Below are 25966 nucleotides of genomic sequence, written 5' to 3'. Positions count from 1 at the left end.
AATACATTTATGGATTTGAAAATGGTAACAACAAAAATTTCCATTATTCGCTTGAACTAAATTATTATTATTTTACAACTATTGAATTTTGTAAGAAATAAGAAATTGTTGCGATTTCATTATAAATTCCGGGTACCGACGGACAACTACGGTATGTATATTAAACTTAGAATTGGGGCGTGTCCCATTATATAAAAATACCTTTTTTTTTCTTCTATAAAATTGTTTCATAATTCGGGTGCGTCTTATAGCCCAGTATATACTATCATATAAAATAAATATTTATAATCAATATTTCTAATAATCATCTCATCACTTGAACGTGATTTTTAGGTTAGTGTTAATATTATTCTTATAAAATTACTTGCATAGTTCACAGATTATGTAATTGAATTATTACATTATACGTTTATAGAAAACACGAAAAATATGCTTCCACTCATAATATTAGATTATATTGTTATTTAACGCATTTTTTTTCTATTTTAACCTAAAATTTTATATTAATGTTTTTATTCTCTTTTATTAAATTCTATAAGAAAAAGCATGAGATAATCATACATACATACATAATCAAATATTTAGGGCAGGACAGGATTTTTTTTCAAGATCGGTTTTATAATGCGATTTTCATTCCGTATTTAAAAGTTCTCCGTCGGATCATAACATCCACTGTTTCATGTAAATAAATGGACTTAGAACTATACAATAATACATTTTATTCATATAAAGAAAAGGTGTGCGTCTTATAGTCCAATGTAATTATTTTGTCCAAAAAAATAGGTAAAAATAATGACTAACTATTTTTTTATTGTGTTTTCGGAAAGTTTATTGCAATCCCTATTGTTTGTTTCAGATTAACGAAATGTAAGCAAACTCGTGGAAATTTTTACTTTCCCATGCTTAAAAATTGTCGTTATTTTTTACTAGTTCTTTATCAATTGTTTACAAGATCTTTTGTTCCAGCAGCAAATTTTATCACTGTTCACAATAATTAATGAAGCCAATACGATACGTTTCCGGCTTGGGAACGATTAAAAGCTTAACTGTTATTTAAATTTTCTAAATAGCTTTTTTCCAATTTTATATTCGCTATTTTTTTTAATAATTGGGGTGCGTCTTATGATCCGGTGTATCTAAAAGTCTGTTGTAAACAACAATATTTCCAACATGATTTGTACTATACTATCAATGTAATTTTGGTCCTTTTAACGAAGTCGTTTTACTTAGAAGAATAGTTAAAAGAATGAGAACTTATGTAAATAATTGGTAAATATATTTGAAGAACAAATTATTTTGTTCGTTTACGTCTGTTTTCACACGCTTTTTCGGTAGTTATCATCCCCTATTTTTTATTCAGTAGATTTAAAATATTTAAATTAAATGCTAATATTCATGAATCATGTATATAATCATCTAAGTTTGTTTACAAATGGAAATTCTTATATAACACGTAATTTTTAAGAAGAGAAAACAATAATATCAATAGGTTATTGTGAATATTATTGTTATCAGAATTGGAGTGAAGGAGTGGGGATCCAGGTTTGGCCATTTAACAGCGGGATCGCAGCAAGTGCACATTCGTTGCTTTTGTAATTCAGTGTTACAGTTCCTCTGAGCGAAGAACGATGGCGACGAACAGCGATTTCGCGAACTATGCTCAGGTAGGAGGAGGATTGATACTCGGATAAGTTGGTTACTTAATATTGTGCATTTCCTTTTCAGATCAAACGCAATGTTATAGCAGATGATAAGTTCTTCAAAAATTACATAATTAAAAAAATGAAAAGTGTCAACAGGAATATTAACATTTATTTGAAAACCAAAATAATTGATGTACATTTGGGAATAATAAAATACTTTGATCTACTAGAAAAATGTGCACCAGATGATGAATCATCTCGAAGAAGAGACAATGGATCGACGCAAGACAATGATAGTGCTAATGAAGATAGTGACGGCAGTGATTGCGAGGCATCTAAAGGCAATAATGAGATATCCGAAAATAATGATCAACTATCTGAAGATGGTGATGAATTATCAGAAGATGATGATCAAGTATATAAGGACAGTAATCGCGATTGCGCACCTACTGACAGTAATCAAATATCTGAAGATAATCATAAAATATTTGATGATAATGTTCAAGTATCTAAAGATGACAATAAATCAGATAAAGTCAGTGAAACTAATAATAACAATAATACAAGAACGCCGAATTCAGAATATGCAAGTGAAAACCAAAGTGGAGATGAATCTTGTGCTATGCTGTTCAGACTTCCCAAACAGCCGACATCCGATCAACAGGAAAATACCGAACACAATATACCCGATAGACGCGTCAAGGTAAGAGAGATCTGTTAGTTATCCGGTATTATTTTTTTAATAAAATTGTATTTTAGTTATTATATGCGCTCTTGTTAAACGATGATTACTTTGGAAAGTTTTTAATGGGAATGATTAAACATATCGATCCGAAATATAAGAAATTTGCGAAGGCTGTTCTTTTTGATGCGGTCTTAAGCTCATTGCATTATATTCATGTCTTAAATGCACAAGAGGCATTTTTTACACCAGACTTCGATGAAAGTCGTGCTTCAACAAGTAACGATGAACCTTACCACTATGTATACGTAAGTCATTCATAATATAATTGGTTACGTGATTTTTTACAAGAGCTTATACAACTTGAATTCTGGTACCAATTTTGTTTACCATTCTTTCAGAATCCATCAAACATTAGCTATGACAAAAACGATATTGTGAAGTACAAGATAAGTCATATGTTCATAGATGATAATGATGAAAGTTCTTCAAAATCATCACAAGTCAGTGATAATGAAGATGCTTTTGATTTGAACTTAGAAAGCATCCTACAGGAAAGTGATTTGCTATCAATTGTACTTAATCCTATGACACTTGATGATTTTGATAACATCGAAAAAATTGACGATTCAGGTCCAGACATAGATTTAACCAGCAGCGATGAACAGTTCTCACCTGGTGATTGTTTTGAAGTAAGTTCTTATAAACAAATCATATTACTTAGATTAAAATCCTATAATTCCGGGGAGTGTAATTCAACTATGTAGTTATAAAGGGAATTGTAGAAATGTACGTAGATTTTAAGCGAAACGAGCATTGCAGGTACCTACGTGCGAAGACATTGTAGAATTTCATGCTTCGACATATAGCGTTCATCAGGAATCGCCCAACCAAGATGAATCTCGTGCTTCTGAAAACAGCATTAATCTAGAATTGGCCAATCTTCTTGAAAATAGATCGAAAAGTAGGAAAGACTCATTATCATCTGATGATGCCGAGTTGGTAGGATATTATTATTGTATCAAATTATATAGTAATTAGCAAAGGAATGTAACTGTTATTAAGGATAACGCGATTTTTGATAACAATTTCAAAACTATCATGCTTGAATAATTATTAAACACATCAATTCTATATATTTGCAGCTAGCATTATTGGTACCAACATGCGAAGACATAGAAGAATTTCGTGCTTCGATAAATAGCTTTCTTCGGGCATCGCCCAACCTCTGTGAAAATGAATCGACAAGAAGAGACTCATCATCATTTGATTTTTGCGAATTGGTAGGTTGTTGTTATTATTCTACCAAATTATATAGTAATTAGCAAAGGAATGCAACTGTTATTAAGGATAACACGAATTTTGATAACACTTTCTAAACTATCATGGTTGAACAAATATGAATCATATCAATTGTATGTATTTGCAGCTATCATTACACCTACCTACATGTGAAGAGCAGGATGAGTCTCGTGCTTCTAGAAACAGCGTTCATCTAGAATCGTCCAATCCTCTTGAAAAAGGATCGAAAAGTAGGAAAGGCTCATCTTTTGATGATTTGGAGCTGGTATGTTCTTATTATTGTACCAAATTGTATATTAAGTGGCAAAGAATGCAACTGTTATTAGGAATAGCTCGAATTTTGATAACCCCCTCTTTAAACTATAATGAGTGAATAAATATGAATCATATCAATGTTGTGTAGTTGCAGCTGTCATTACAGGTAACTACGTGCGAAGAGAAGGACGATCCTCGTGTGTCTACAAGCAGCGTTCATATAGCATCGCGAAACACTTGTGAAAAAGGATCGAAAGGAAGAATAGACTTATCATTATCTGACGATTCTGAGTTGGTAAGTTATTATTATTGTACTAAATTATATGTAACTAGTGAAGGAATGCAACTATTATAAGGGATAACTCGAATTTTGATAACCCTTTCCAAACTATTATGGTAGAATATGAGTTACACCAATTTTATGTAATTGCATCTATTATTATAGGTACCTGAAGACATGGATAAATCTCGTCCTTTAAGAAATAGCGTTCATCGGGTATCGCCCAACCCTTCTGAAAAAGTATCTAAAAGAAGAAGGAACTCTTCATCATCATCCGATGATTTCGAGTTGGTAGGTTCTTACAATTGTTATTATCATAGATCAATAAAACTTAATCACATCAATGTTGTTATTTGCAGCAAGCATTACAGACATCTACGGGCGTTGTCTCGGATGATCCTCCTGCTTTGACAGACAGGTTTCAACATGAATCACAAATTCAAAGTGCAAAAGGATTAAAAAGAAAGAGAGACTTGGGATTTGATAATTGTGACGAGGTAAGTTTCTATTGTATCAAATTATTTACTTTCCAAATAGGAGTCAATAAATATTAATTGCAAAACTATAGATACATCAAATTAAACTAATTTTATGTTATTTGCAGCAAGAGACACCTAGGAGCATATTGAATCAACCTCGTGCTTTGACAAGTGGACTTCGGCCGGAAACACCCATCCCACGTGTGAGTAGACAAAAAGCAGAAACTAATCTATTTATGTTATTTGCAGCAACCTTTACAGGTACCAAAAACTCGCAGAACATTGGAACAACCTCGTCCTTCTACCAGCGAACTTCAGTGGGAATCTTACATCCCATGTGTAAGTAATATACCAAAGTAGATATTAGCAAAGACATTAGTAATGACTCGAAATCAATTTAGAAGCATGAATTAAATCTATTTTGTATTAATTGGACCGACCATTACAGATGCCTACGATTCGTAGTACATTGGACCAACCTCATGCTTCTACCAGCGGACTTCAGCGGGAATCGATCATCCAATGTGTAAGTAAATTAAAATGAAATAGAAATTCAACATCTGATGATTGCGTTGAAGTATGTTTTTCTCAATATATCAAACTAAATTGCAAAAACTTTCACAATGACTTGAATTTTATATTAATTGACGCGTCCTTTATAGATACCTACGATCCGTAATACATTGGATCAACCTTGTGCTTCTACAAGCGGTCTTCAGCGGGAATCGTTCATCCCATGCGTAAGTAGAACAAATGAAGTAGAAATTTATCATCTGATGATTGCACTAATGTACTATTTTCTTAATATACCATCTGGATAATATCAAAAGCAATAGTAATGACTCAAATTTTATGAAATTCTTTCAAACTATCAGCTATCATTCAATACATACAATAAAATCAATTTTATATTAAATAAAGCGACCTTTACAGATATCCAGGACCCGTAGTACATTCGATCTATCTCGTGCTTCTACCAGCGAACTTCCGTGGGAATCTTACATCCCATGTGTAAGTAATATACCAAAGTAGATATTAGCAAAGATATTAGTAATGACTCGAAATCAATTTAGAAGCTTTGAATTAAATCTATTTTGTATTAATTGGACCGACCTTTACAGATGCCTACGATTCGTAGTACATTGGACCAACCTCGTGCTTCTACCAGCGGTCTTCAGCTGGAATCGCCCACCCCATGTGTAAGTAGATAAAAAAATAAGTAGAATAACTCGATTTTTTAAACCCTTTCAAACTATCATACTTTAATAAATAATCCCATTAATGTAGATGTTTTCAATAAAATTATTTGTATGTTAATTGGAGCGATCTTTACAGATACCACCGATTCGTAGTATATGGGACCAACCTCGTGCTTTTACAGGCGGTCTTCAACGGGAATCGTCCATCCCTTGTGTAAGTATATCAAAAAAAGTAGAAATTTTATGAAACCTATTCAAACTACCATATTCAATAAATAATCCCAACAATGTAGATGCTTTGAATAAAATCAATTTTATTTTAATTGAAGCAACCTTTACAGTTACCTACGATTCGTACATTGGATCAACCTCGTGCTTCTACAAGCGGTCTTCAACGGGAATCGTCCGTCCTACGTGTAAGTAAATCAAAAAAAGTTGAAATTTTATTGAATGTATTCAAACGATTAGCATTTAATAAATAATCCAAACAATGTAGATGATTTAAGTAAAATCAATTTTATTTTAATTGAAGCGACTTTTACAGTTACCTACGATTCGTAGTACATTGGATCAACCTCGTGCTTCTACAATCGGTCTTCAACGGGAATCGCCCATACCATGTGTAAGTAGATCAAAAAAGTAGCAACTCTTTATCTGATGATTGCATTATTAATATACCAAACTTGATAACAGTTACAACGTTAACAATGACCCGAATTTTATTAAATCTATATAAACTATCAGCATTCAATAAATAGTAGAATCAATTTAGATGCTTTTAATAAAATTAATTTTATATTAATTGTATCGACCTTTATAGATACCTATGATCCGAAATACATTGGATCAACCTCGTGCTTCTATCAGTGGACTTCAGCGGGAATCATCCACCCCTTACGTAAGTAGAACAAAGAGATGAACTTATGTTATTCAGGAGACATATTTTCTGAATATCATCAAATTAACTGGCTTAGTGATAACTTGAATTTTGTTAAAACCTTTCCTAATATCAATTTAATATGAATGACAATTTAATTGTAGCGAGCTTTACAGACATCTACAAGCCGTAACATCTTAGATCAACCTCGTGCATCTACCAGCGGTCTTCATCTGAGATCGACCATCACACGTGAAAGAAACACAAGAAGAATGAGCGACTCTTCATCTGATGATTCAATTGGGGTAAGTTCTTTTTATTGTATCATATTATGAAAGGGGTACTGTCATCATTTAAGTAGTTGTCAAGATTAGATTGTAGAATTAAGGTGTTTCGAATTTTTATAATATCTAAACTTACAGGAGCCATCAAATATGAGCCGCATTAGTGACAACAATGTTTCAAATAAATCCGAAAATACAAATGATAATTTGAAATGTCCAAAACAAACATTTTCTTTGCAACGAAACATAAATACACCAATTCAAAAGGTTAAACCCATCCCAAGCACATCGAGACCTTGTAATTCCATTCCAGTAAGTTCTACTCAAATGAAATAAGTTAAATTGTGTATAATTGTACTTTATACACAAGCAAATATTAAATGTACATTGATTTATTCCATTATTACAGGTTTTAAGAAATTGGTTAGATACAGGATTACATAGGAACCAGTTACAACGCAATGTATTGACAACTGATGAGATCTTGGAACGTCTTAACATGTCGAGCAACTATCTTAATTCTAATTCTACGGTTGATGATAATTTGGTAAGTTTTTTTTTATTATACCAAATTAAATACTTCAAATGTTCTTGTGATACCTCAAATTTTTAAAACTTTCTTTTTGAAATTTCAGGACAATGCCACACAAACAAATATTGTTCATGATACTAATTTAATTGTTATTAGCAGCTCTAGTAGTGAAAATAATGATGAAACACAAGAAAATATTTCACATAACTCTATGTTAGAAAATCCAGAAATAAATCCTTGTGTTTCGAATGAACGTATCGATCAAAGTGAACGAGAAGAGATAAAATCTTTTACACTTCCTTTGGCTTTTGGTCGTAATAATAACAGACCAAAGAATATTGCAGTAGTTGCTCCGATGCCTCGACCGCCATGTCGCACTGAAAACGATTCAGAAGACTACTTTTATGAAAATAGCAGTATCGAAGATTCGTCAGACGATGATGATGATGATAATAATGATAATGATGATAATGATGATAATGATGACAATGATGATGATGATGATAATGATGATAATGATGATAATGATGATGATGATGATCATGATGATGATCATGATGATGATCATGATGTTGATCATGATGATGATCATGGTGATGATGATGATCATGATAACAATTTCGTTGATGAAAACAATGAAGTACATAATCTAAATGGTGTAATGATAGCATACCGATCAGCATCTTCAACATATCCCCCATTCGAGCATGAGTCCAATTTAGTAGATTATAACGATCATTATTCCAGAATCAATAATCTGGATAATATCGTTTTTTATCAGAGAAGTAATAATCCAAGCATGTGTTACGCTTTAAGTGAGAATGTCCAGCAATCATTACGCCGTGCAATCATAAACCAAAGACAAGAATCTGCATCTACGACATCTACTACGGACAATCCTCTATTGTATCAGAGCAGATACGATGATGACTCTAGGCCTGGTAATATTACAATGCCTATGAATCAAATCGGCGAAAGCCCAGATGATTCTACCGACTCTGAAGAGTCTAGTTCAATTTTATTGACTCCGTTGAGTAGAACTCAGAACAATGGATCAGAGACTATTGATATTTTTCAAGGCATTTACAGTAATGAAAATGGACCAGACAATCAAATAGTGATTACTGTTCAAGGATTCACAGATAACTCTGACGAAGCGCGTTCCAGAAGAACTTTTTGGTCCAACGCAAGACATCCTTATGGGAAATCTATGGAAAATTATATTAGGAATCGCAATCGCCAACAGGTAGGATTAACTGATAAATGTATATTATTTTTTTTAACATTCACGGCCCTTAGTCTGCCACTGTCAATAAATATATATCAAACATAACTAATGGTTGCCTAACTATTGTATAAATAAATATAATTCTGGTCACAGGCATCCAGTTCCAGTGGAAACCACCGATATGATAATCAAGAGCCAACAAGTTCAGAATTTGAAAATGTATACGGAGACAAACGAATGCCTAGAAAATTTTCCGATACTCTTCCACGTCATTTAAGACCCTGTGAATCTAGTGATTCGAGCGACGATGATACTTAACCGAGGAGACAATCTTAAAAACCATCATCCGACAGAGGTGATACCACGTAAACATTTGTTTACCTGCAATTATTTGAAAACAAAAGTTTTATTTATTTATTATTTTATACATTATTAGACGCAACTTTACGTATTCTTTTTTGTTAAACAAATATACTTTTCTATGTCTATACTAATTCAATAACAATTGTATTCATTAGATCAACTATATGTATTTGTATATAAGTACAACCTGAAGTTATGCTCAGTTTAAATAGGTATATTATTGTCGAGAAATCATTTTAATTGAAACACGACATGTAATATTCGTTAAAATGGAAATGGAAAGGTTGAAAGACTTTTGAGTTCTGCATACTTTTTTTGAACAAAGAAAAATTATTCTCTCACCAAATGTAATTACATGAAATATAAATATTGTAAATAACTGTAAAACTTATACATAATTTGTATTTACCAAGCTTTAACATTTAACAAGTATAATTATTTGTTTTTCTTTTAATATAATCTTTACATTTCTGTAGGTATATGTCATTTTTTTTTATCAGATGTACCAACTATATACTAACATAATATAATAAAAATAGCTTGTTTTATTACTAATAAAATTATATTTTATAGGTGTTTTGGTTTACAAATGAATAGTTAATAAAATGATTAGAAGGCATTTTTATATTTGTATTATTGTATAAATCTTGAAACACATATCTCCAATAATTAAAATGAATGAATGCAATATGAGGAGCTGCTGTTGATACGTTACGCGTTGTATGAAATCATGTTATCAGATAAATTTCTACGAGAATCACGTTATATAAAAAGTGTAGATATGTTTTATGAAATATGCGAAATGGATTTGGTTGTCCAATGATAGAAGCATTGATGGTTATCATGAAAAATATATCTATACAGCTGTGGATATGCATGGATAGTTGGAGTAAAATCTCAGAAAATATAAAATATGTATGTTGATTTGACTGACTTCCAAAAGCTTTTGTAGGAATGCAAGGATCGATGTGAACTATTTGAAAGTTTTTGTAAGATGCTAGATGTGTGCCACTTATTATTAGGCGATGTCAAAGTTGAATCTATTCCATTTGCACAGTGCCTTCGGCCCTTTTTTGAAGAGAACTTTTGCTATGTAGAAGCACGGATCCTTCGCCGGAGCGAGAAAGAAATTGTAATAGACCATTAGTTGCGAGTATAATAAAATAAATACACATTCCAAGTTAAATGAGTTCTTATCCCGCCGGGAGTTCACAGCTCTAAGCAAGCGAACAAATGCGTCCCGACGGCGACATAGAAATACTCGATACCCGGCACTGATTTTGTACATGATTGCTTTTTTATATCGCAAACAGGACACGTACAGATACAGGATAACGGGGCCATTCGGAGCGACGTTAAATGTGTTTGTTTTGGCTCGTTTCCTTCAGGAGTAATGCCGGCTGATACCATGTGATAATTCTGACGTTTTCCCCCGAAATTTCGCTGCTTGTCTCTACATCTCCGATGTATGTTTCCAACCACCACTACCACCCACCTTCATTTCATTTTCTTTCTCTCTATTCCTTCAGCATCTTCCCTTCTTTTTTTTTAAACCACCCCCCTTTACAGCGGTGGGGATGTGGGAATCCCCCCGGATTCACGGCCTCTCAATGGCGCGCAGTGCGGCCGCAGACATCCCCCCAATTGGCGCACCGACCTCCGGGGGGATCGCTATTGATTCTATAATATGATTGTATAAACAGGGACACCCGCCTACACAATATGTGCCGCAAAATCATGAAATAATCTGCTGTTCTGTTCTCTTTTTTTTTGTAACATCTAAATCAGTAGTCTACAAAATCCATTTTTATGTTTTGGGAAACCTCTATCAGCAGAGAAAATACTTATGATCTGCTGTTCTTTTATCTTTTTCTTGATCTAAATTAAAAGGTCTGCAAAATTTTTCGGTACCTTTAAAATTATTTTATAAATTAATGGTTTTATCATTATTTTTTTTTAATTTCATTAAAGTTCTAATTGATGGACACGGCACAAAGCAATTTATCTATTTTTTTATGTATGCAAATATTAAATTGTGCTTTTTTTACTGTTGCAATAAAGATTATATATATTTAATTCTTATATAAAAATATATCTTTTTAAAACGAACTTATTTAAATTTAAATCTATGTTGAAAAAAAAACATTGCCTCACTGTTTAGTGATGATTGTTGTTATGTTATATCGAATAATCTGATACTGATAATTAAAAGATGTTAGAGAGTAATGACTTCGTTTAATTAATTACTAACAATAATTAGCTTTGAGAGAGGATAATCTGTTGAGAGTATTATAAGAAATGCTTGGAATGAGTAGATTAAGAATTTCAAATAGTAATAACATGATACGCAAATTGAATTGATGAGAGTGGTCAGATGAAGGGCCGCGAGGCTGTTTGATGAAAAGGGTCCGACTGTATATTGATTCGATAATGTGATTATATAAACATGCCACCGGAACTGTTATGATTACTAATAACGGAACAGCCTAATTGTTTGAATAATCCGCGCCATGAATTTTTCATTGGACACGATGGGGGGAGGACGGCAGAGTGCGGGGGTGGCGGCTTTTGGAGGCGCAGCGCGTGCGGGCGCGCCAGAGAAGTTAGATAAACGCTCTGGATATACACAGACTAGGATGGGGGGGACAAATGCAGTACAAGCATTGTCTGTATATATCTGGGCCCGATTCTTTAATTATTCAATGCTCCTATAGAAACAGAGTAATTTTAATCTATTGTTAAGTTAAACAAACGCTCGATCTCATTGTTGCGCGATATTCACTTTAATTGCTTTTAATTTACAAGCAAGAACAGTGCCATTCCCATAGAAGGCTCCTGTTTGCACATTTCATTTACGTTCGGTGTTTAAACAATCCGCCAGACCCATCATCCCTTCCACAGCCCATCCCGCCCATTGCCTACGTCCACGTCATACATTTCGTCCTTTTATTTTTGTATCCTTTCCTCCAACCTTACCATCTCAACAGAAAAATGACGAATAAAAAAACGAATTTTTCATAAAAAAATATATTTGTATCTATTTAATATAATATTTTAGATGAATTCAATAAAAAATTCACATCCATTTAACGTAACTTAAATTTATTAATTTACTAATAAATTCTTTAGTTTACTGCAAAATTTTAAAGAAATTAATTTCAATGAGATTTCATACAAATTCAATAAATAAATAAAAAATAAATTTATTTGGAAATCCATAAACATCTGAATTAATGTTGTCAATAATAATTAGATTGTGCATAATTGACGTAATTAGTCACACTTGCCGCTTAACATAATTCCTCTTCCAGTTAAGCTCCATGTAAACATTACATAATAAGCTTTGTCCTTAAAGCAACGAGCTTATCTCATCCGTACGTCTGAATTTGCACGTCGATGTATTATGTAACTTTGAATTACAGAAATTATTATTTTTTATTTGTGTATATCGTAGAACGTATAGTGTGAACGCAACATTACGAAATAAATCAATTCGAATTATGTAATATTTAGTTGCTGTGCATGTGCGTTTAAAGTGTTCATTTAATAAGTAAACTATATGATATTATATCACGCAAAGTTGAAAATATAACAAGGTGCTGTAACAATGAAAAATCCAATAAATACAGGAATAAACTGAAATCTTGTAATAATTTAAATGTTATATTGAATAGAATAAAAAACAGTTTCAATTTGAAAAATAATTAAATAATTAATTCAAAATGCTTAGTAATAGTAAGTGTCGGAATTACCTGTTCTACAAAGGGGACAAATACAAAATTGTGTAGGGCCTTCAATACTAATACTAACTGGTGTTTAGGACCCACGATTTTCTTACTGTGTCCCTCGGATAACCGACATTCTGAGGCCCCATCATCATTTTTTTAACTGTTGTTTAGGGCTCTATGATTTTCTCTATTTCAAAACGAGGGGGCCCTTGCTATCAAATTTGTCTAAGTACTCCAAATTTGCTTATGCCTTATAAAGCCACACGGGGACAAATATTTTAAGTTCCACCATTGAGTAGTAATGTGTATTTGTCCTGATTTGTGATGTAATCCATTCGATTTCTGTTATATTTGATTATAGAGCAAATTAGTTAAGAACTAGGAGAAAAACATACACAACTTTAATTTGTAATCAAATATTATTGATAAAACGAGACTAATACAAGTATTAAAAAGTAGGTATTAAAGCATATTTGTCATGATGTAATCAATTCCAATTGTATATTATTTGATTGTTGTGCATGTTGAATGCTTAAAGTGTTATTAATATCAAAATAATGTATTTGAATTACATCGAGGAAAATTGAGAACAACAGAAGAAAGGAATTTAAAAAAATAAATATTAGGGAGGAATAACAAAACGCGAGCAGACGACAGAAGAATAAGTAAAAGCTTTTGGCGTGGATAGGGAAAATAATAAAAAAAAGGGGGAACAATCAAGCTTCGTAGTCATATTATTTAGATTACATCAAGAATCGAGCGGTCGATTCAGATGAATAATAAATAAACCTGTCCCATTGTTGCGTAAGTGCTTTGTCACAATTAATACTCTTATCGTGGAAAGCACACAGACACATATTTATGTATACGTATGTATAAAAAAACACATATATGAACACAAAAAGAGGCACACATTTAGATACATGCATATCTGTTCATATTTTTTTTTTCAACACGCGCGTTTTGCTTTGATTCGTTTCTTTTTTACATTATTATTTTTGCTTTGCTGCTTTATTTAGTAACAGTTTGCATATAAATATTAATATTTACACTGTATAAAATGAAGGGTGGACTATAATTAATTATCTGCATATTTATGAGTTAAATTTGTTTTTAAAATTTTACATTATAATTTCTTTCTTTTATAATTCGATAAATCACAAATTATTTCATTTTTATAAAAAAAATTGTGACAATTATTGCTTAACTTTTTTGATAAATTTATATTAAAACTTTGTTTTAATAAATTACAATGATTTATAAGAAATGTAAAAACTTGTGTTAGTGTTATATAATTATTTTTATCATAATTTTTAGTTTTAAATGAAATTTATTAAGAGATGAATAAAGTTAAGCAATGTGTGGCGCGGGATTTCATTGAATAGATTAACTTGCATTAACTTGCGTGATATTTGCTTATAGTGTTAGAGTAGAATAGAGATTATCTAATAAAGTAAGAAGTCTTAATTATAAGGATATCTTACTAAAAAACAAATATAGATAATATTAGAAGAACTTTTAATCCAGTAGCAGGAGGGTTTTCTGTGGAATCTTAATGGGCATATTATATTTTTTTTTCTAAAATCGATTCAAGTTTGCGAGATGTTAAATTAAGCGTTCGCGCTGTGCCTTCTTTTCGTTCTCGTCCTGGAGAAGGATAAGCGCTCGGCGGGAGAGGAAGGGACGTTCTTTGATTCTGTTCAGAATAGTTATCTCTAGCCATAACTTTCGTTTAATTTCAGGCTTGAATAATGCCCGCTTTAATTTTCGCGTGACCGCCGCAAAAAAGGTCACGCGTTGACATTTGGGCCTAAAATGTCCCACCATTCAAAGCCGTTTGGGTACTAACAGACACAAGCCAGTCGATTTTTATGCGATGCATCAACCCCCTATGATAAAAAACAGAGAAGAACGGGGGGACGCCCGAATTTTTTTTTCCCCGTTCGTTTCGGAACACCCACCCCATTTCTTTTTGCGTTTTTTAGGTGTCGCGCGACAGAAGTGCAGCATTAGAATGCGACGCGCTCACCCCAATTAAAACTTTTTCAAAAGTGTAAATAATGGGGGTGGGTAAAACTGCCTTTACCTCAGGGAGGATTGTTAAGGAACGAACACGTATGCTTTGTTCCGTTTCACCCTGTATACGTTTGACGTTTTAAATGTCAAACAGTTGATACTTGATCCAGTTTTTATAATCGCACCGCACAATTTTGTGTTACACTAATCAATTACGGCACCGTTGAATACACGTGTCCTAAATGCTAAGAACAAAACTCAGGGTGATTGATTATAGTGAACTTTAGTTTAATCCCTAGATTAACTTTAAACGTACGAAGTATTTACAAGCACCATGTTATTTAAGATAATATATTTTCCATTTTTATTACAGAAAATATCCACTTCAATAAAACGATAATAATATTAATCATATAATTAATCATGCAATTGTTTATAATTAAATATACAAATATAAATAATTAAAAAGTAATAAACAAAAGATATTTTTGGGTATATAAGCTTTATTAATTTAATATTTGTATCGGAATAAAAGCTCATATGTATGTGACAAATAGAGTAAACATGGAATATATTTAAAATAATACGATTACTTTTTTTGATTTTTTTTAAATTTCAATTTTGTATTTAAATACTGTTATAAAAATTGATTAAAGTTCAAATTTATTTTTTTTTTAAATTGCACTTTTAATATTTGTGTACCCAGTAGATCGTGCCTTTTGGTATTTGAAAATACGATCAAAAGATATTAATTAAGAACAGTGGATATTTGCGAAATGTGGGAAAAAGAGCGAGAAAGTAAAAATAGAGGGTAAAAAAATCGGATACGTTATCGAAGTTACTTAACAGATTGTTTGCGAGGGTGTGTACAGGTGAAGCCACCCCTTTTTCGCTTCGATTAATGTACGTTCTGTTGGTCTTTTTAATCAAATGTAACTCAATACTAAAGTGTTTGTATTTAACTGAACGGCCTTTTAATATGATTAAATGTAAACACACTTAACAGCGTTTCCCAAAATTGAATTTGAATTATTTATCTGTGGACTCACCTTCTCGGATTTTGGCATCCACTGAGTTGAAGGCGGCGGCGGCGGAGGACTGTCCACCTTCTCATCGGTGGTCTCGATGTCTACTTCGTCGTCGCTCTGCTCCTCCTTCTGCACAGTCTCTTCTGCTATCGGCTGGACAGGCTTGAAAGCCGACTGATAGGTCTTGTCGACTGGGAAGAATGGACTCTCATGAGGGAATAGTATCGGATTCCTTTTGAGCCACGGAAAACTGGAGTAGGAAGAGAACGCGAACGGTTTGTTGTAGATGAAGTCCATCGCGACACGAGATATGGGTAGAGAAATCTCTTGACAGTTTGGAAGTCTTGGAGCTGGTACTATTGGTTGAGGTGTTGGTGTTTCCTGGACCTTAGGTTGTTTGGGCGCGCGTGGCACTACGGAGTTGGCAAGCATACGTTTTCTGGTACCACCGTTGAACATCGCTTTCACATCCTCCCAGGCATGGATGATCTCTTCCGGAGGAGATCCGCTGAGCTTCATGTGTCTTCTCCAGGAGTTGAAGTTCGCAGCATCAGGTTGCACGTATTTATCCGTTGGGCTGATGCGATGCGAGTGGAAAATGAATTTGTTCGGGGAAAAGAACAAACCGCAGATTGTGCATTTGATGCACTTGGCTCTGGATGAGTTATATCGCGAAGGGAGGAAGGATCCGCGACAACCCCAAGCGCATTCATGATGAACAGAGAAGGCAAAGTCATCGGGCAATCTAGGTGGTGCGTTGTCACCTAAGAAGCTCTTGCACAACCTTTCAGCTTCTCTGCGCGTTATCATCCCGCACCTCCTAGAAGACACCGGCATAGCTCCGGCCCTCCGCAAAATCTCCAATTGGACTGGAGTACATTGCACACAGGTTATACCTAAAAGGTTTAAAAAAAAAAATTATCTCTAATCCATAAACGCACTATGAAACAACCTCACCTAAAGCGACGCGTCGATTATGGATCTCGTTGTAGCTGAATTGTTTCAACAGAGTATTAGATATTTGGGCCAAGCATAATCTCTCCTGCGCCTCAATCACTAATGATACTATAGGTATACCATACAACACTACAGTGCTAACCTAAAAATCACCAACAAAACACTTCAGAACTTAACCGTTAACTAATGCTGTAAACTAACTTGATTCTGCTTTGAAGACATTTCGTTCCTTGGTAGTCCTGGCGACGGAGGCTCGCTGCTTTTCAACTTATGTTGCTGCTGCTCAACCCTAAAACATGGCACCTTTAAGAAAAATAACAATAGGATATTTTGCGGATCTGCGTTACATTCTCGTGGAGTCTTTGTCGCGGAGCTGCACTGTTGATTCACCAAACGGTTACGTGATAATGAATGAACGCACATCCCTTGTATATTGCACCCCATGCTTGTGGCTCCGCCTCCGTCGGGGACGTGTTTCCGTTTCAACCCCCGACGCGCGGCCATTCAGAGATGAGCTTTTAAATCGGCGGACGCCGATTGGAGACCCCCTGCTGCCACCCCCTCCACCCGCAGCCAACAACCAAAAACTGAACCCGTCGACGCGCATTTATAAATTCATTAGTTGCTTCCCTCGTTTTCTTTTATTTATTTTATTTCCACTTCTTTCTCTTTACCTTTGAAAAATTTCAGGGAATACCAAGAACCGTTCCGTTCTTAACATCATTAAGATTTTTAATATTACTAGTTTATTAAAAGTTTGTATACAAACTTTTATTTGAAATCATTGCGATATATTAGATTGTGTGGTTCAATTATTAGGAATGTATTTTATTTTTGAGTGGTTGAGATGAATGGGATGAGTAATAATTCTTTTATAGGGAGGTGGAGGACATGTTTTCAATCGCTGTAAATACTCTCGGATGATCCAGTGTGTGCTCGTGTGGGTATAATACAGGAGGAGCGGCACAATTATCGTGAGGGAAGGCCCGGAAGATGGGCAGGAAGATTATCCAGGATTTTAACATGTAATTCCCCGGACTTTTAAACGAGCAACATTGGAGTTAGTCGGGATTCCGGCAGTTGGGGGTGCAACGAGGCGGAAATAACGGATAACCTCGTAAATTTTAACAAGACTTGTCGCGAAGTGGGCATAAGAAATGAGCGGCCATCAATTCCTCGGGATTGAATATAATTCAAGATATAATTGAATGTTGCTTGAATAATGCATGGCTCTGTATCCTCACGAGACGCCCTTAGACATGGTCATCGTTAAATACGCTAGGATGCCCGATATCGCGCACACAACAACAACTTTATTGTACACGTGTCTCACCAATTTGATAGTGAATATTTTTCATCTACATAAACAACCGCAGATCCTTGCAACAAGGAACATATTATTCCGCAGTACATGAAAGTAAGTATTCAATAATGACACACAACGAGGATCCCGCAAAGGGCTTGCACGTGAAAGCGCTAAGCCGTAGCTTGTATTCAATGGGTCCCTAGGGAGAACACAAATAATGAAACGTGCTGAGAAAACTCCCGGATTCAACTAACTGAGCTGACATATGGAACTCAAATATTTACGACCCACACCTATACCCACAAATGTAACCATCTCTAATAAAAATCGTATCATTTTTACACGCAAGGTGCCTTAATTCCCCTTTCTCATCATCAGTGTATAAATCATTTACATAAGGCTTTTCATATGATCGGCTTATATTACATTTCCACAAATAAAACAAACCTATACAAACAGAATACCTACAATTATTAATTTACTGTTTGCATGAATAACTTACACTACAAAAGAAGTTTAATTATTAAAAACAGTTTAACATATAATACAAATGTTATTTATTGACTTGCAATCAAGATACAATTATTATAATTAATCAAAAATACAATACAAAATAATTCACTAATTATCAACAAAATAATTTAATTTAAAGCTTAACGTTAATAAAATTGTTTATTGACTTTCAATTATTTTTTTTTTTAATTTTTTATTAACTAAGCAAAATCTTATGAAGAAAATGAGTCTAAGTTATATAGTTTCAAAGCTATATGTATTTGAAAAAAGTGAGCTTAATGTGACAGAAATTATAACCTGAAATATAATCAGAAAGACCTATGGTCAATAGTTCTTTCCAACAGTTATGATTAATTAAAATTATACTTATGTATTTATTTTATATTTTTCGATTATGTAAGCAAACATATTTTATTCAGACTTTACAAATCATCAGAAAATAATAATAATTTACTTATATATTATTATTCACTATCCACTGGACGTGAACGTGCACACACCAAAATACGAACTTACTTATGTAACGACCCAATATTATTGGAATATAGTAAACACAATTATAAAAAATAGGATGATTGTGGAGTTATTAGAATCTATTGATACGTTTGTACGTAAAGTTTGTGCGTTGGATAATAATTAGCTGTGTACATAAGTAAACGTAAGCGCGTGTGTAGTGTAAGCATAATATGGTAATTTGTGGGCTTGTTAAATCGTTCATAAATACCGTGTCTCTATTTAGCAGCTATGGCAATAACAGCTGCCCTACGTACCGAGCATCACATAAGGGCCATTTGTAGCGGACGTAACGAGGTGAGGTTGCGTAACAATCACTTGTTAGGCTCTTTCGGCACGTGCCTGGCGCGCGTCTTGCTAATGGCCAGATATGAAAATACTGGAGGAGTGTTTGCAATGGCGAAAACAAAAGCACCCCGTATATCTTTGACTGCTGCAAAGCCGACAGCGTGTGCACACGTTGTTTATACCACAATTTCGGATTACAAAACCGAAACCCCTCCAAATTTGATCTTAATCCTCTATCAATACATAAACGGGTACACCTATCTTCCGGAAAATCGGCACCTCTCTCCTCTTTTACGTGAAAGAGTTACGTGAATTAAAGAAACCTTTATGTTCGAGGATTTTTTTCCCTCCTCCCAACCATTCGAATCGGATTGATTTAGTTCTCCTACCTTGTGCGCGTCTTCCTCTTCCTTTTTTGCTGTAGCCCTGCGCTCCAGTTATATATTTCGTTTTTTTTGTTCGCGATCCACCCTCCATCGTTCCATTGCCACAGCGCTCTGGTATTTACCAAATCCGCGGGGCCTCGGGAATATCTGGGCCCCAAATAATTGGATTCAATTACGGGCCTTATTTCCAGTTTTCGCATTAACGGCAGTACAGGAATAATGGTTGGCGAGGGAGTGAGACCGAAACAATAAAGTTATTAAATCGATTTCACACGGTGCGTGTGAGTGCTAGTAATGACATCCATAACAATAACGATGACAAACGATGGACGTGCGCCGCGCGGCTCTAGCACAAGGGCTAACAAGAAAAGGGCCCATAAAAAACTGAAAGGAGAAGATGCTTTCCTCGAATTACTGACGCCCTTCCCGTCTTAATTAATACCACCTAGTTAGTCTGCTGCTCTCAATTAGCTTCCACCATAATTACACTGCGTCTCCATCGATTAGTTTCTTCAAACTCCTTAAGTCGTTCCCTTGTTTTATCAATTAATTAAGTTTTCTAAATTAATAAAATTAGTTGAAATAAATAAATATAATACAATACAATATATGTTATTAGTACAAAGATTGATAGAAGTTTTTTCACTATTTTTTCATGTGATCACTTATATTTTTAGGGCAATTAATTAAATTTAATCATTGTTGAAATTAATTATATATACAATATTTGCTCTCAATTAGCTTCCACAATAATTATGTTACTCATCCATCCATCAATTAATTTCTTCAAGTAACACTTGTAACATTGTCTCATAATTATATGGTGAATTTATATGATCTATATAAATTTCAATTGAATGTTGAAACTTGTTTTGAAATATAAGTAGCATGAAAAATTATGCCATAAAATATTGCCTTGAAAACGTTTCACGGATAAAAGTCACGTATTCGTTGTAGAATTCAGTCTGAAAGAAGAAACAAACGTCGATTCACGTCATAATAATTTGAAACGAAAGAACAGGTTACAGCAGAGGTTCCCAAACTTTTTTGTGTCGTAGATCCCTTGCCATGTTTTTCGGTTTTGGGTAGACGCCCTACTTACCTGATATTAATTTTTTGTAAATTTATTATTTATATTGGGACATCTTTATAATTATTAAGATCTTTGCTCTGAGACTGCGCGTATGCTTATAACAAGATGATACTGGTATATCATTATGTGCAGGTTTTTACAAGTTCAAAATGTATTGCGACCACAAAGTGAATGCCTACATCCTACAACTTACACAATTTTATAAACATATATAATATTTTTTTTTACTTCATTGGTACTAAGTAATATTCATTGGTAATAAGATAGTATGATATAATTAAATAGGTACTATCAGTGTATGTTGAGATCCACTATCGCGGACCCCCATTTTCTTTTCATGAACCCCCAAATTTTTTTTCGCTGACGTAGACCACTTGCAGGTTGTCATAGACCCCTGAGGGTCGATATAGACCACTTTGGGAATCACTGGGTTGCAGAAATCAGAAAAAATATTTTCAGAACGTTGCGTTATATTTTTCAATCATTTTCAAATATAATAATAGAAAATTATAACAATCATTTAATGAAATAAAACTAGTTGGATATTTGTTGGAAAATAGCAAAAATAAACTATTTTGTGTAAAAAGTCTAAATTTTAATTTCAAATCAATTTTACTTAACTTAATTTATTTGAAACAGATTTATCGATGAAAATAATATAATGGTTAATCTTAATCTACGGATTTGTATTACGTTGCGTCTACACTGCACAGAATAAGCGCGTATCTTTTAATAAAGTATTTGTGAGATGCGCATGTGTGACTTAACTTTTCACATATAGTGTGGATCCACCATTATATAAATTAATGTTTATATTATATTATTAAATTATTTTTTGTGTTTAAAATTCGAACATATTTGTGAAACTGATGTTATAATAAAAATAAATTAAGTTATTTTTTAACAAAAAAAACATTGTCAATGTTAATTAATAAAAAATCGAAATTGTAAAGAACATAATCAAATCAAGGTTCTAATTTATAAAATGACAATTACAACAGATTTCAACGAACGCAATCATGTGAAAATGTGTAGTAGATGATCATTGTAACATAGAGCAATGATCGTGCGCGTGTTGCAACATGGATTGACATTTGTAAAAGTAAACGTCCGTCACGGGTCGAGTACACTAATTGCTTGTCGAGTTTGTTAATTAAAATTCGATCGAATTCTGTCAAGGGATGTCGCGGACCTGGGATTTTAATCCCCAAGTTCAATTCGCCCGAGCCACCTTACGCACTCAATTATTTTAAAACTGTTCCGGCTTTGCCTCCACAACCGCATTTCACATCCGTGATATAACAAAAAAAAACAACTTCTTCCCGTCTATCCGTTCATTCTTAGCGTCTTTTCGTTGAAAATTAATTGACAATTTCGAGTTCGTCTGGATGAGGTGGCGGTGAGGAATACCGAGTAATTATATTCGAGCGGAAACGTGATTAGTTATGAGTGATGTTTCAATAATAACGAGGACATGAGGGAGGGAGGATGGAGGATGAGGCGGCGAAGTCATCCAGGGTTCCGGCGGCGGCGGTCGGGGGTGGTTGCTTGCGCTCGCCTCCGCCTCCTCCCGTGCTGCTGCTGCTATATTCCATTCCGAAATGCAATCATTCTACTCCAGTTAAGGTTTAGGGTTTGCTTTAGTTAGATTGTTTCCCCGCTGTAGTTCACCGTCGACTGCTCGCGGCCCGTAACGAGCTAAACTGATTACACAACAATCTGTGCTAAGCCAAATAGAGTTTATAATTGAAAAAACCACCAGTCCGCATTGTGTCTGTGCTCGCCTCCCTGCTCATATATATATACACATACAAATATATATATATATACACAAATACATATAATACAGTTTTTATATTATTATTGTTATTATTATTACATAAGGATTATAACGCAGTATTGCACAATTATGCGCCTCTCGACCGTAACTAATCTCATTCGATCACTCTTAATCTTATATAATTGATTCGAATGATCACCCTCATAATTATTTCCACCGCGGATTGCGTATTACACATTTGCATACTAAATTGAATGAAGCCATGAATCAAAAAAATATGTATGGAAAAGAAATAATCAATGTTTGGTTATTCAAACTATAACCAAACATTGATTATTGACGACTGACTGTTATGTTGTACTAATGTTTGATTGTATCTGCTAATGCATAATGCTTTATGAATTTGGAATATTTTGCAGTAGAATTATGATAATATAAAACGTATTTTTTTCTTTCAATTTTTCTGTAAACTTGTGTGTATTATTAATGTTAAATTGCCTATCTTGTTCCTAATAAAAGTGTATGAAAAAAATTAGAAACAATAATTTAATATTTTAATTAATTAAAAATCATTAACTAAAATTGTTTAAATAAAAATAAAAAAAATAAGATAAGATAAATTATAATATAAATTAATAAAAATAATTAATAAACTGGCCTTTACTTATTATGAAAATATTAAATTACATAATAAATTATTTTGCAATTTGTCGGAATTTATAAATAATAGTATTTTTTATAATCTATTTCAATTTCAAAGTATTAAATACAGTAATATTTCGGAAAGTACGGCTTCGATCAGTCCTGGTTCACTATAGTCCGGTTTGAACATTTTAAATTGATCAAAATAATAAAAAAAATAATTATTTTTAATAATAATAATAATTTATTGGCCAAACATCAATATATAAGAAAAATAAAGTACATTCAAAGTACAAAAATATATTAATAGGCTGGCCAAAGGGCTAACGACCGAGGTCTTTCCGCCCAAATTATTTTTATTTTCTTGCCAAAACATTATTAATGTTTTATATCACTCAGAAGTTCCATATAAAAAGATTTATAAGGACAGAAAGACCTGTAGTCAATATAGTCAACAGTAATAATAATCAATAGTTGACAACAGTTGTTTTTTCGTATAAAAATATTAGTAACTTTTAATTTAACTGCTCTCTGATTTATAAATTTCATCCAAATTAATTCTATAAATAAATAATTTATGTTATATAGTAATGATTACGCCAAATAATTTTAAGTTTTTTTTTCTAAATAAATTTTATTTTTTCTTGTCGCATATATAAAGTATGTATGTAAAAAGTTGATGAAATTATACTGTCTGAGATGAAATTGGCTTGTTTATTTTATAAAAACATGAAAAATAATTTTATTATATTAAAACTGAAATGTACTCGATGTAATGAATTGAATGTTTATTGGTGGAATGAATACAGAAACAGAATGGTTCTAGATCGATATAAAGAGATGTTAGTCCAATCGTTTTATTTATATTTTGTGGTTATTTATTTCTGCTTTTCGAACATCGCGGTTTATTGGCACGATGTATTTATTCTTTTGAAACTATCGGAGCGCTCTTAATAACCAATCAATTACGATTTTTTCTCCCTCGGCCGTGTGTATTTAATACAAAAGAACGTAATCTTCGTAGAAATAAAAATTCAGAGAGGCATTCAAAAGTAGCTTTTGAATAGGCGTATTTGCGAAGCGCGCCCTCATTAAATGCCATCATTTTTATTTAAAAAAGTAAAGCTTTTCCGCCGCATATGGAAAGGGCCGAGAATTGCCGATGCACCACTAAGGGAGAAAACGCTCATAATTAGCGAAAAGCGAAAAGAAGAAAATTAACGGAGGTAACAACATTGAAAGTACAAACGTACACCATTCAGATTTAAGGGGGTGGGATGGTATGGTAGTAGAAGGGCAAGTAAAATCTGCTTCCACGTTCTTTTTCACTCCCTTTCTTCTTCGTTTTCTTCTCCTCCGTTGTTTTGCTTTGCACGTTTGTATGTATACAAATTTTTTTTGCTCGTTTCAATTAATTAATGAAAATAATTACGTCGGTTAGGTATAAACTAAACGGGACGGGTATTTAGAAGGGAGGCGGCAGCTTTAATCCTTGACCTGTTGTGAACGAGGGATGATTCGGGGTGGTACAACCCCCACGCCGTACGCTTCCCCTCCTTATATAAATTATATGTTTAATCCCTTCTTTACAAATCGCAATCGTTGTCATCACTTGAAAAATAATTACCGTAAGATATCTTCTGGAACGGATCAATTTGGTCAGGACATGTGGCCACATCCAGATTTTTTACACATATGTCGCATATGTATTCCATCAATTATATCATCTATTCTTTCTTATATATACAGGAACATTATGTAACATTACGCATACAAATCTGAAACAATAATCAAAATAATTTTAAAATTGAATATAATTGTGATACAAATCAAGAAAGACACAAATATAAAGTTTCATGTTTTTATGAAGACAAATTTTTATATAAATCAAACATGGACAAATTTTACGAATAATAGCTTCTTTTAACTACTAGTTAAATAGAAAAATTAATAAATTAATGAAATGAATATTTAACACTAATCACATCTTATTTGATTTAACTTTAATTAAATTAATTTAATTAAAGTTTGATTAAATAATAATTCTTGATTTCAGGATTAAATAAAACTACAAATATTTCATTCTAAATTAAATGATCATATCATAAAATAGACATAAGACTAAGTAAACTACAGAACAAAAATGATAATCTAAAATTTACATATTGCTTGGAGCTATAAAAAATAATAATCTCTCGTCCGAATTAAGAGAAAAAAATTATAAATCACAAACTAATTTACGAAATTAATGTCTTATAACAATTGTAAATAACTTAATTTTTGCTATAAAAATATCGTGAATTAATTATAGTGAAGTCTCCATTGTGACACTACTATTTTTGTTGCACGTTGACGATGATGATTTTTTGGAGACTCTGTTCAGCTGCTTCAAGACTATTAACTTAACGCCATCTGCTGTCTCTTCGTTTCGATTAAGCATTGCAGTAGCTGTTTTCAGGATAACTGGTGCTGGTATCCTTGAGTTCTAAATGCAACATAAGTTATCTATACTTTCTACAAAAGTATAAGATTTTTTTTATACTTACTTTCCTTCTTTTACTGATCCCTCTTTGGGATTTCATAGTCGCTCTC

General features: G+C 33.2%; 3 protein-coding genes across 3 annotated transcripts; 2 read left to right on the top strand and 1 right to left on the bottom strand.

Moving 5' to 3' along the window:
- The first annotated feature begins 1601 nt into the window (after positions 1-1601).
- Positions 1602-7914, top strand: LOC108567727. Its single transcript, XM_017928339.1, has 25 exons — positions 1602-1664; positions 1726-2346; positions 2403-2633; positions 2727-3017; positions 3148-3327; positions 3471-3608; positions 3755-3892; positions 4037-4177; positions 4328-4453; positions 4522-4659; positions 4767-4844; positions 4891-4980; positions 5090-5167; positions 5304-5381; positions 5575-5652; positions 5763-5840; positions 5977-6054; positions 6182-6256; positions 6385-6462; positions 6661-6738; positions 6882-7022; positions 7140-7313; positions 7411-7548; positions 7637-7746; positions 7881-7914. The coding sequence occupies exons 1-25, from the start codon at positions 1629-1631 to the stop codon at positions 7912-7914; spliced, it is 3426 nt and encodes a 1141-aa protein (XP_017783828.1). The 5' UTR covers positions 1602-1628.
- A 195-nt stretch (positions 7915-8109) lies between these two features.
- On the top strand, positions 8110-9196 carry LOC108567745. The gene is made up of 2 exons (XM_017928385.1): positions 8110-8779; positions 8915-9196. The coding sequence occupies exons 1-2, from the start codon at positions 8195-8197 to the stop codon at positions 9077-9079; spliced, it is 750 nt and encodes a 249-aa protein (XP_017783874.1). The 5' UTR covers positions 8110-8194; the 3' UTR covers positions 9080-9196.
- A 6655-nt stretch (positions 9197-15851) lies between these two features.
- LOC108567726 (SKI family transcriptional corepressor 1 homolog-B) lies at positions 15852-17297 on the bottom strand. The gene is made up of 3 exons (XM_017928338.1): positions 17055-17297; positions 16854-16995; positions 15852-16792 (listed from the first exon to the last, which is right to left on the bottom strand). Exons 1-3 carry the CDS (start codon positions 17295-17297, stop codon positions 15852-15854), a joined length of 1326 nt encoding a protein of 441 aa, XP_017783827.1.
- Positions 17298-25966: the final 8669 nt, after the last annotated feature.

Source organism: Nicrophorus vespilloides, unplaced genomic scaffold (assembly GCF_001412225.1).
Source record: "Nicrophorus vespilloides isolate i.1.1-1 unplaced genomic scaffold, Nicve_v1.0, whole genome shotgun sequence".
Lineage (NCBI taxonomy): Eukaryota > Metazoa > Arthropoda > Insecta > Coleoptera > Silphidae > Nicrophorus > Nicrophorus vespilloides.
The sequence above is the reverse complement of the archived record's forward strand: the minus strand, read 5'-3'. Positions and strand labels throughout refer to the sequence as shown.

What these genes read in the sequence shown, in the direction of transcription:
- LOC108567745 (XM_017928385.1), top strand. Translation starts at nt 8,195, where the DNA reads ATGATAGCATACCGATCAGCATCTTCAACATATCCCCCATTCGAGCAT. An exon ending in GGAATCGCAATCGCCAACAG is followed by an intron (nt 8,780 to 8,914) that starts GTAGGATTAACT and finishes TTCTGGTCACAG; the next exon opens with GCATCCAGTTCCAGTGGAAA.
- LOC108567727 (XM_017928339.1), top strand. Translation starts at nt 1,629, where the DNA reads ATGGCGACGAACAGCGATTTCGCGAACTATGCTCAG. An exon ending in AACCTTACCACTATGTATAC is followed by an intron (nt 2,634 to 2,726) that starts GTAAGTCATTCA and finishes CCATTCTTTCAG; the next exon opens with AATCCATCAAACATTAGCTA. An exon ending in CGGAAACACCCATCCCACGT is followed by an intron (nt 4,845 to 4,890) that starts GTGAGTAGACAA and finishes TGTTATTTGCAG; the next exon opens with CAACCTTTACAGGTACCAAA.
- LOC108567726 (XM_017928338.1), bottom strand. Translation starts at nt 17,297, where the DNA reads ATGGGGTGCAATATACAAGGGATGTGCGTTCATTCATTATCACGTAAC. An exon ending in TGTCTTCAAAGCAGAATCAA is followed by an intron (nt 16,996 to 17,054) that starts GTTAGTTTACAG and finishes GGTGATTTTTAG; the next exon opens with GTTAGCACTGTAGTGTTGTA. An exon ending in TAATCGACGCGTCGCTTTAG is followed by an intron (nt 16,793 to 16,853) that starts GTGAGGTTGTTT and finishes TAAACCTTTTAG; the next exon opens with GTATAACCTGTGTGCAATGT.